At 36.3% G+C, this 12,480-nt stretch overlaps 1 protein-coding gene across 3 annotated transcripts in view; it reads right to left on the bottom strand.

The window, feature by feature from the left end:
- The window catches only part of TAFA1 (TAFA chemokine like family member 1), a 552,572-nt gene that overhangs the window by 4,769 nt on the left and 535,323 nt on the right, over positions 1-12,480 (bottom strand). For all 3 annotated transcript variants that reach the window (XM_033131611.1, XM_033131613.1, XM_033131612.1), the window contains one exon: positions 3,881-4,005. In XM_033131611.1, the coding sequence (XP_032987502.1) occupies positions 3,881-4,005 (125 nt within the window). The remainder of the gene's footprint in view (positions 1-3,880; positions 4,006-12,480) is intronic.

Below are 12,480 nucleotides of genomic sequence, written 5' to 3'. Positions count from 1 at the left end.
ATCCCCAAACAACCAATGTTCACTTTTACCTGTGAATTATTACAGCATTGCCAAACAACTTATTTCCTCAATGGGGAGGTCTGTCTTTCTAAATTATGCCATTGTTCCTGAACACACAGTGTATGGATTTGTTCCTGAATGCATGAGCTATTGCCTTTCCAACTTGTGTTCTTTAAATATAAGTTTAAAGAACATAAACAAACCAGTAGGTATCCAAAACCATAGGAAGAAATCTCTGGTCAATCTTTAAGCTGGTTAGTCTTGCTGTAAACTACCAATAAAGCAATTTTAATAAAACAGTTGAAGCAATGACCAAGCAGGGACAGGGTTAAAGCTTAGCCATGAAACTTGACCCAGATGGACCAGGCTTCTCTCCAGGAGGGTGTTTGTCACAGCTTTATTCTACTCCAGGCTGTGTTTGGAAACCACTCAAGGGTGATTACGTACTCTCAGTCGGTGGCATTCACTCAGGAAGCTTCCTCTTTCCCTAAGATTTATCCTTTCAAATCTGAAAGGAAAGGCTTTGCCTAATTTCACTCATCTTTCTTTTGTGTGGCCTGTTGTCACCCAAATCCAATTTCACCAAGGTTTGCCTTTAGATTGTGGCCTGTTACCTTACCCTGGCTACTCCACAGTCTGGGGTATCTGGGTGTTTAAATGAAACACTGAATTTCTACTCTCTACTATCTGTAAAAAAGGAACATCATAAAAGTCTAAATTAGATTACACTTTGAAGCATCCTTTGTGTATCTACATTTCAAAGACTGCTGAGAATTCTGCTTTAGATGATTATTTGGGAAGTAACCCCTATAATAAGAAGGTTTTGAAAGAAATCTGTATAGGGAAAAACAATGATGTACCATGAATTGTTCTTGCAAATATCTTTATGTTGGAGTTCCTTTTTAAAATTAACACGTGAAGGAAACTCTCAGTTGTCATTAACAATCTGGGTATGTTTCTTTAGTTTTGTTGTTGTTTTGTTTTTGTTTTTTTTCCTAAGAGCCACTCTCTTTCAATAAATCTTACACATAAAAACAAAAAAAGGTGATTTTCTTTATTTTTATTTTCACATTGATAAGAACTTGAAGAATTTTTTTTATCCTGAAGACTACCTCTTATTTAAGAACAGAAAAATGAAAACATGTGATTTAAATTATATTTGTGAATTGCACTCTTTTAAAAGTTAAATTACTAGAGTCAATATTTGAAGTGTGTAGGCATATTCATTCTCTAATGGGGAAAATAAATACGAAAAAAATTAATATAAAACCTATTTTCAGAGCATATGATCTAAGGACTGTTGTTTGTACACCATTTATACAGAATGGAAAGCTCCTGTATGTATCATCTGGATTTAATTGGTGCTTTTGTGTTTAAAAGTGCTTGTTTCATTGTGAATATCTTGGTAAAGAAGAGGGGAAAATATAAATCAGGAGTAGTGTCGGAGGTTTAAAAAGTACATTTTTTTCTAGTGTCTTCTTTTTCCTTTTCTAAAGACAGACTTGAGAATTCTGTTTTCCGAGTCACATGGCTGAAGAGCAGGCTCTCATTTCCTCCCTTGCAATGGATGCACACGTCGGAATAGGTACATCCTCTGCTTTCAAATGCACTGCAAGGGCGATTTATTTCTCTCTTACACTTGATTCTCTGGCTTGCATTCAGCCCACCCAGGGAGGCAGCAAACCTAGTGTGTCCCAGCGTCTGTTACCCTGATCAGCTTCTGCGCTGTGCTCCTGTGAGGCCGGAAAATGTCTAGGATGTACTTACAACATAACATGCCTGATGCTTTTAAAATATTCTCTACAGAAGTTGAATACAGAAAGTTAGATAGGTCACAAAAAGTCACGATAACAATGTCTGTGCATTGTTTGTTTATATTTTAGCATCCAAAGAGTCTTCGAGTTGGTACTCTTGGATTCTCACCTATTTAACCCCTGACATCACTTAACTTGCATGATTGTTCTTTACTGAGTTTCAAGTCTGGAGGCACCGTAAGAGCAGAGTTTACCTTCAGTAAATGATGACCATTTATCATTTGGAATAGAGAATGGAGATTTGGCAGAAACTATGTCAGCGTCGTTTTCAAAATAATGATCTAATTCACGATTCTGGAATTACACTAGGAATAATAATTTAGAGTAGCTTAAGACCTACTTGTGAGGGCATCTTCAAATTATTTGGTAAAATAATTTTCAGGCAAAATGTAACCAAAGGGAAACCTGGAACCCACACTCCACTGGATAATTAAAATGGTTTATGTAGGTAATTTACACCAACCAGGCTTATTTCTGAGGGTATTTCTTCTATAGGTATTTCATTGAAACAAAATACAATAATTCATGCTGAACTTCTCGGGTGTTTGAAAATGCAGGTTAATAAGCTAGGATGGTTCAGAAATCTCTCCTGCCTGCAAGTCAGGGAGGGGTGGCAATTTACTAGCTAATGTGATCAGTACAGGCAGTTAAATTTGACACACAAAAGCATCTCCACCTATTACATATAAAATAAGTGTTTATATGATATTATGTAGCATTACTTTTGTTTTCTGCATCACAAAGCTGCAAGAACCAATTTTATTTTTTGAAAAGATAATGCTGAAAAGAAAGATCAATTTAAGAGTCATAAGACAGGGTTTGAAATCAGAGATGCCCTTTTAAATTTAAATCACCCTTTGGAAGACTACAAGTTCAACATATTGGGATTTGTAATTGGTGGAGCTTGCTTTAAAAAATATCCAACACACTAAGATACATACACAAAACAAGGTTTATGTATATGACTATACACACATATATATGGTACACATATATATGACTACACACACACACTCACACACACACACACACACACACACACACACACACACACAGGGTGCCAAAAAATGTATACACATTTTAAGAAAGGAAAACAGTACTAAAATTGTAATGTTCAATATGTACCAATAACAAAAGATGAATACAAGTCACATTTGACTTCTGCAATTACAAGAGGTGTTCAAAGTGGTTACCATCAGCATCCAGACACTTCTGATTATGGCAAACTACTGCTTGAGCAACATTGACAAAATTGTCCCCTTGTATACATTTTTGGGCACCCCTGGTGTGTGTGTGTGTGTGTGTGTGTGTGTGTGTGTGTATACATATATATGATTGGTTGTTAAAATAGTAACATATCTTTGTACCAGTACATAGTTACTGTCTTAGGTGCCTTGAGCACCCCACCCTTCCCACTGCTTCATTTAGGACTCCCAGACTTTCTTATGGTCCAGTATTTACAGGGTCAATGGTGGCCTAGCTGTGCCTCTCCATCCTGCTCCAGCATCATGACACCAATTCTGATGGGTTGGGTAGCCTCACCACACAGGTTGTTATATATTTTGAAGATAACTCCTGATTTAACCAGAGAAATCAAAGAACGATTATTCACATCGCAAAAACTTTTCACTTCCCTATAAATTCATCAAAAAATTCCTTTAAAGAACCTTTAGAAAGTGGCTGTACCCAAATATAGACCTTTTCAACAAACCATCTGGATGAATAAGGCAAGACCCTTATTTTATTATCTATTCTGAGCATCATAGATGTTGGATGAATTATCCAAATAATTGCTTCACTGGTCCTCTTTCCTTTGGCTGTTGCAATCTAGCTTTATTTATGAGCCAGTGACAGAAATGCTAAACTGCTCAGTATGGAAGAGTTAAGTTCAATCTCTAACTTCTTGTTGATAGATGGACACTGATTTGAATAGTTAAGAATGGTTTTTGTCAGGGAAAAGGCTTTCTTCTCTCCTGTTCAGAGCTTCCTGGGTGGTGTTTGTACAACACAAAGGCAAAGAGTACAGTTTGTAACATGCATGAGACATTTGAAATAAATGGACTTACTCTTGTGGTCTTAATTTTATTGCCTGTAGCGCACATCCATCCGGAATTATCAGGCAGTGTCTTACATTCTTCTCCCTCTAGACAAGGCTCCATCTCACACCACCATTTCCCAATCACTATGGAGGCTGTGCAAAAACAGGGAACAAATGTGTTTGCAATTTGTCCAAACAACGTGTGCAGTGGTGCTGTGTCCCTCTGTAGATGGTAACTAGGTCCCATTTAACCATCCATAACTGGCTAAGAATACTCTAGTAAGAAGAATCGATTTCATTTATAAATCTTACAATGCAAATATAATTATGCTGTCTGGGTTCATCAGCAACATATTGTCAAAAATCCCCTGTACAGTGAAAACATACGGACCAGGAAGTCTTGCTTTTTGGAGGAACTTGAATGTTGTTAGTTTTTGTAAATCAAAATCATGTACTATTTCTTTTCAGTGAGGAAGACAAAGTTCTAGAGGCTCATCAGAATGACTGATCTCTTATTTTCAGAATGGCCCAGCCAGCCTAGGGCCTCTGAGAATTTCAAAGGCCTACCAAAAGACAAAAATGAATTGACCAAAAGTACAAAAGAAAACCTGAAAAACCAAAAAATTCAAGAGTACAGTCTCTACGACATTAATGATTATATTCCCCAAACTGTCTTTCATATCTCTGTGGCAATATTGTGACTACCAATTTCTGCTTTCTAATATATGCAATGTCAGAGGGGTATTAGATTGGGGGAGGGGGATTATCACTTTGTGAGGGGTGTAAATATCTAACTATTACATTGTCTTGTACACCTGAAACTAATAAAAAAACCAAACAAACAAGCAAAAAAATCAAGAGTAATAATAAATGAAAATATTTGTTTACAGTAAAAAGTGTATTTGACACAGCCTGTGATATCCTTTTAAAATATTTGATACGAGGTGGGTGGAACTTGAAAAGTTGAACCCCTGATGAAACAGCCCTACTTTTCAGGACAATATCAAGGTTGACCACAATGGAAGCTGGCAATGAATTTAGTGGATGTATTCACAGCACTTTTTTTTTTTTTTGATAATGAGATTTTATAAAACTAGTGACTAGCTTCACTCAATACAAATCAAGAAGCTCCACACTTTTCTTAATGTCCTGAGTGAAACATTATTTCTGTGCGACCATCAGTCATTTCTGAAGCTCCTCAGGCCTCTCCATTCACAAATCCTCCTTGACTGTTCTATTCGAAATCCTCAAGATGTCTGCCAGTGTTTTTGTTGTGACCCTTCTGGGCTGGCTGTTTTCACTGGACTGGAAGTCAGTCTTTACGTTATCACCTCTCAACCCTCACAACCCACAGTTGAGTCTCCATCATGATGCTCAATTCTCAAAACAACAAAGCAACCAAATGACATCTGTTAATGGCACAGAGGATTAATTTGAAAATGAAATGGAGTAAACCCTGAAGTGAAGCAGGAGCACATTCAAGTTCTCCATTTCGCATTTGCTAGAGGGATTAGATTGCGAACTTAAAGCAGAATGGTTTAAACACCCAGATATCTATCTGCATTCAGGTTTTCCGCTTTCTATACTTTTGTTATTTCAGCCTTTCTCTCCTTTAGAATCCAGTCTTCCTCAATCTTTGAGTAAATATTCCTATGCAGGATTACATATGCAAAATCATGTCTTCTCTGTTAAGGTCAATTTAAGGATTTTTTTTTCAAGGGCAATTTTATTTATATTTGATTTATGCCTTACATATAGACCAAACCAAACCACGTAAAATGCATCAGGACATGGAGTAGGGAAAATTCTAGTCATGGATAAAACAGTACTTATTTATTTGAACTAATAGGTGACAATATTAAAAAAAAGAAGCATATATTTTGACAACAAGGAAAATATATGCAGTGTTGGAAGGGAACAGTACATTGCAAAGCTTCTGGTGACGCAGGATAAAAGTCTGTGTTGGTGATGTTTATTGAGAGGCTACAATCTGAAACTCCCTTTGGCTAGCGCTCAGTCAGAAGCAGGCCTGTCACTTTTGCTATGCCTGTCCCCTTAAAGCCCATGGAATATTTCAATATTACTGCCCTGAATCTATACCATCGAGAATGGAAACCCTCTGATTTTAGCTCTGAGGGGAAACTACATTTCCCAGTCTTCAATTTAGCATTTTGTCACTCTTTTCTCACAGAGGCACAGGAATAATGAACAACTGCCCTGGAGATCAGCCTCTAGTACCTGCGCCTGCTTGTAAAGGACCCTGTTCCTTCTTTTTGTTTTTAGGTTGCTCTCTGCCCTTTCAGAGCTGACCTATGTTGCTGCAAGCTAACAGAACAGTTTCTCTTTTTCTAAAGCATTAATATCTCCTAAATGAAAATGTAGGCAGTAGGAGAAAGAATACATCTCAAAACCCACATATCACCTTTAATCAAGGTTGTAAAGATCTGCTGGCTCATAGGGGAAAAGAAAAGGCTTTCTAAGAATAAAAATGTCCCCATACCTGCCTATAAACTCTAAAAATTCATATTGCACTCACCTCTCCTAGATAGAGTTTGATGATTTGGCACTAGCTTCTGCTTTTTGGAATCGAGTCCATTCTTCCAGTGTTGCTTTTCTAAAAATGCTATTAGACTGATTTGTTTCTGATTTGTGCATTACATAGTCATCTTAATATATATCACTTCATGTTCTAGGCCAAACTTTAGTCTTCAATCCTATTTTTTTTTCATAAACTAGTATTTCGCACAGTATCTTTAAAAAATTCACAAGGAGAGGATTTAAAAATTGCCTCTTCTTCTCCCAAACTGGAAGCTACCTAAAACCTTGAGATAAATTATTAGAGGAGAAATGATCAATTAGGTTTAGTAAAAAGGAGCTAATATTAATGTTATGTAACTATTTTAATAATTTTTATAGATATGTTTATAATAACAAGAACCAAATATTAAAATTCTTTAATATCTTAAATTATAATGGTCAGTGCAATAATAAAGATGATAACTAATATATTTGAATGCTTCTTAGGTGTTTGTGTGTTACGTACTTTAAAAGTATTATCTCAGTCTTCATAGCAACCTTATAAAGAGGGCATTATTATTAACCCTTTTACAGATGAAAGGCTGAAACCCAGAGAGGTTGAATAAATTTCCCAAGCTTCCACAGGCAGGCATTGCAGGAATTAACACTAGAATCCAGGACTACTTAACCACGAAATCCATGTTTTTCATCCTTATTGTGCTAACTCACCTAGTTTTGTGTTCAGGATTCATGGAACTCTAATGAAACATTTAATGACTGCTGAGTAAATGAATGAATTCTCTCTGCTGTATTATTATTATTGTTTGTGCACAAACACTTGTAGAAAACCAATACGTTTGTTTCTTGTAAAATTAAGTTAACTTAAAATAAATAATCTGGGCAAGAGGCAGTTCACATCATACTCAGTACTTCCTGATCTGAGCTACACATGCCTGGGTTCCATTAGTTACAGCACTTTAATAGAAATCCCACTAGTGAACACTTTTTGAAGCCACGAGAAACCTGTGAAGTAGGTGTTAATGCTATGAGGACTTTTCTCCCCTAGAAGAACTGATTTAATTAAATATTAGCTGCAAAACCAACTCTCTCTTATCTGTGGTGATTACAAAAGAGGGTCTTAAAAATCCCTTTTAACCCTGGGGTTCTGGGATTCGCTCAATCAATGTGTCACGTTCAAGACAATATCTGATCTTAAAATTTTTAAAGAATGTACATCTTCCTTTGAGAGATTCTTAAAATCACTAAAGCCAATTTAACCATGAGTCTTGATTGTGCCCTTATACCAGGTCATATTGCTGTAGAGAAGAATGAGAGACTGTAAAAGGAGAACCAATCCATCTTCCAGGGATAAATCTTAAATAGGGCAGATATCCTTTTGATGTTATTGTTCGCTTTGATGCATTTTACCATGGAAATAGAACAAGGTACTAATAAGCGATGGGCTTAATAAATACTGCAAATACACTTTAGATTCTCTAATAACTGTAGTCCCTATTTATAATTTCAATAGATTTTTTTCTGAGTCTCAGTTCAACACTTCCTATATTCGAAGTGCTACCTGATGTACTGAGAGGTCAAAATAATGAACATGACATAGTGCCTGCCCTCAGAGCGTACAGTGTAGCTCAGGGTTTCTTAGTATGGGTGCTACTGGCGTTTTGGCCTAAGTTATGGTAAGGAGGCATAAGCGAGCAAAGTGCTCCTCTAGGAGTAAACCATTATTGTGCCAGAAGAGCAGGCTCACAGCGGAGAAAGGGAAGAGGAAAACTTAATAAACTGTGGAAGTTCATGACAGCAAGGATCCTGGGTTTTTAAAATATATACTTTTTATTTTTCTAAAGGAATGGTCGGTCAATAAGGATTCTATATGTATTGAGCAAAGGGAAGATATGATAACAAGGGCAGTTGGGGAAGGTGAATTTGGCAGTGATGTGTGAGATGGGAGAAGAAAGAAGCCCGTACCTGAAATGCCAGTCAAGTGCCCCTTGGTTTTGGATGCCTACTTTGCTATTGTGCAGAAGGGCAGAGCAGCAACTGAGGAAACACTGTGGCCAGTAACCATAGTAACTGTCCCCTAAAAGCACTGGACTCTAATTATTAGCTCATAAGCCTGCCTACTCACTAGCAGTGAACTCCTTGAGGGCAAAAATCATACTGCATTCATCTTTAAATGTCATAAAGCAGCTCAAAACAGGTGTGCAAATTTATGAATGAATAAATGAATTAAATAATGAAACAAAAAGAGAAGGAAAAAACAGAGCCTGTATCAATAGAGCCTATAGCAAAGGATTGTGAGGATTACATGAAACAATGCATTCGAAGCACTTGAGCAGGGTGTCCGGCATTAGTAAATGTGCAATAAATATTAGCTGTTATCATCAGCAGCTGCATCGTCATGTTTATTCCTCTAAAGAATAAAATCACTCCAAAACAGAAAAGGCAATTTTTCACAAAGTTAGAGAGTAAACAATCGTTCTTTGATATTATACCAAACACTCAGTTCACTTCTATGAGTTAGGAGCATTTGAGCATAAATTAAATGGTTAAACATAACATTTCTTCCATGTTCCCAAAAGTAGGTTATAAACACACCAATCAAAACAAATCTCCAGGCTTATTTTTATGTAAACTGTCATGCAATTTACAGCAATGGCTGGAAACCCAGTAGAGGACTGGGATAGCTCTCTAGCCTCCCTTTTTGCACAGGTTGTTGGAAGAGCTATTACAACACAGCGACTCCCTGTGTGTGATTGTCTTCATCAAAGCAAACAGAAACTTAAAGGCATCAAATACCCTGGCCTGTACTGCTTCCAAACTTCCTCTTTCATGAGAGCCCAGATTTAAGAAGAGGAGCCCATGCATGATGTAATGATTAAGGCTCTGGGCTCTTCGGTATCTGATAGAAGAAACTGGGTTTGGATAACGCCACTATTTACCGGTAGAATGTGTTTGGAAATTTCCTTACTTCAAGTCTCAGGTTTCAGAGTTATAAACGGAGTTTAAAATACCAGAAGTGGTTATAGTGAATTTTAGGTGAGCGAAAGTACTTAGGATAATACCTAATAAACTTTGTACTCAGCACGTGGCAATTATTACTATTACTTATCCATGTCCTCTCTCCAGCTATGTATGCGTTCATACAATTACTGTCATAGAGAGTTACTACCTTATCTATAATGGGACCTTATACTAATTCTGGGAGGCATGTATTTATTTTTTACTGATTAGACTGTATTTCTTTGTAGGATCTACAATATATTTCAAAGACAGACATGGAATTAATAGATGATGATGGCGTTGGTTAGCGTTGTTCTCCTACAAATGCTATTCTCGTGCTTTTCAAACTGAGGCAATTTTATCTTGGTGAAGGTGGAGGTGAGGGTGTGGATTGTGATATGCACAGTATTAAAAGCCAGAGATAAGTATGGCACAATTTCCTTGAATGGTAGTTTTTCTTGATGGCATTTGAGGATAAAATTTATCTTTTATTCATTCAAAAGCTATTTGTTAACTACTGTGCTGAACATAGAATAGACAGTTTCTACTCTACAGTGGCTACATCTCTCATGGGACATAAACACCAAATGTAGTGATGCAATAATATATACTGACAACTTGTGAGACCAAAATAAACACAATGTGCTATAAGGGAAAGCTGAAAATGGATATCATTTAGTTTCTCAGGTAAGTGAAGTCCTCATTGATGGAGTAATTTAAAAACTAAGTAAACAAAAAAATCATTTTCATATTAAAGCAATAAGTATACAAGAGGTGTGATCAAACAATATGGTGAAGGTTTAAATTAAAATAAATTTATTACAGTAAAAAACACATTGCCATTAATCCCCCTCAAAATACTCCCCCTCACTTCGAACACACCTATCCCATAGTTCTTGCCACTTTCTGAACCAGTTCTGGAAGTCCTCTTTTGTGAGTGTTTTTAGTTGAGCTGTCATGGCTGCCTCGATATTCTGAATAATTTTGACTTTGGGGAAGAGCCCGAAGTCACACAGTGCCAGATCCGGTGAATAAGGTGAATGAGGACACACCATAATGCTTATATTTGACAGAAATTTCTGTGCCAGAAGTGAGGTGTGACACAGAGCATTGTTATGATGGAGGATGAGGTAAAGACACATGAAAGAGGACTTCCAGAACTCCTTCAGAAAGTGACAAGAACAACGGGATAAGTGTGTTTGAAGTGAGGAGCAGTATTTTGAGGGGGATTAATGGCAATGTGTCTTTTAGTGTAATAAAGTATTTTTTAATTTAAACATTCACCATATTTATTGATCACATCATGTATATATAGTAATAGGCTAACTTCATATGAATTTGAAGATAATACACAAAATATAAAATAAATCTTTTACTTGTCATGGTCTGTTCTAAGCTGCCTTATCAGAAGGTAAGGGTCTGGTTCCCATTTCTTTGAGAAAAGCTGCCTGCTCTGGTGAGAGGGAATTTTCAGAGATGTTTGCTACCTCAGAGAAGTGCTCCTAATTCCTGCCAATAATAATATTCCTATTTTTAAGTTGGACACCAGGGCTGGAGCCCCTGGCTTATTCTGCACTTTCAGTACAGTACCCCCCGCTTATCCGTGGTTTTGGTGTCTGAAATTTCAGTTACTCATGGTCAAAAATATAAAATGGAAAATTCCAGAAATAAAAAAATTCTAAGTTTTAAATTGTAGGCTGTTTTGAGTAGCATGATGAAATCTTACGCTGTCCTGCTCTGTCCTGCCCAGGGTGTGAATCATCCCTTTATTTAGGATATCCACACTCTATATGCTACCCACCTGTTTCTCACCTAGTAGCTGTCTTGGTTATCAGAGAGAGGGAGAGAGAGAGAGAGAGAGAGAGAGAGAGAGAGACCATTCATGTAACTTTTATTACAGTGCAGTTAACTTTTGAACAACGTGGATGTTAGGAGTGTTGCCTCAGTTGAAAATCCACATAAATTTTGACTCCCCCCAAATTTAGCTAAGAGCCTACAGTTGACCAGCAGCCTTACGAGTAACATAAACAGCCAATTAACACACATTTTGTATGTTATATTATTATATACTGTAATCTTATAATAAAGTAAACTAGAGAATAAAAGTGTTATTAAGAAAATCATAAGGAAGAGAAAATAAATTTACAGTATTTACTGAAAAAAATATCTGCATGTAAGTGGACCTGCACATTTCAAACCCATGTTGTTTAAGGGTCAACTGTATATTGTTACAATTGTTATATTTTATTATTAGATATTTATGTTAATCTCTTACTGTGCTTAATTTATAAATTAAACTTGATCATAAGTATGTATGTATAGGATAAAACATGGTACTACTAGTGGTTTCAGGAGTGCACTGGGGGGTTTGGAATGTATCCCCCATAGATAAAAGGGGATGACTGTACATGATAACTATCCTTATATCCATTCAAAGTCAAAAACTGGATGTTGCTCTTGCTTTTACTAAATTGATGGTTTTATTTTAGAATTAAATTCAGCATATATTTTGCACTTTATAGGTACATAATTTTTAATATGTGGTTAAAAAGGAAGGCAAAGAACTATGCTTATTAAATAAAGCTCCTACTTTACATCTCCTTTATTCTTAAATTTAACATTCTATGTTTAAAATATTTAAGTGACCCTGAAGTTTATAGTAGATTGTAATTTGCAATTTTGTTGAGATGCAAACATTATGATGTTCTTATTTTTGTTAACCACAGAAACCTTTACATTTTCCCTCCCTAATTCTAAATGTAATATATATTCTTTTCTAACATTCAAAGCATAGAGATAATTATCAAAATGAAAATATACATTACCCGTAAACACGTCAGGCAGAGGTAGACTGTTAGATTTGGGTATGTTTTTCCCCGACATTCTCTCTGATTATTCTTGACACAGTATGCAGACCGATCTTTTAAAATGCAAATAATTTTGTATCACTCCTCTGCTTAAAGCTCTCCAATGGTTTCCATCACGTAGACTAAATTGTAAAATCCTTGCTATAGCCTTTAGAGATCAGTGTTATTTGACCCCTTCCATTTCTCTAATCATGTTTTCCACCATCCCCACCCCTACCCCCATTTT

Source organism: Rhinolophus ferrumequinum, chromosome 17 (assembly GCF_004115265.2).
Source record: "Rhinolophus ferrumequinum isolate MPI-CBG mRhiFer1 chromosome 17, mRhiFer1_v1.p, whole genome shotgun sequence".
NCBI classification, from domain to species: domain Eukaryota; kingdom Metazoa; phylum Chordata; class Mammalia; order Chiroptera; family Rhinolophidae; genus Rhinolophus; species Rhinolophus ferrumequinum.
This window is presented reverse-complemented; position numbering and strand designations above follow the sequence as displayed.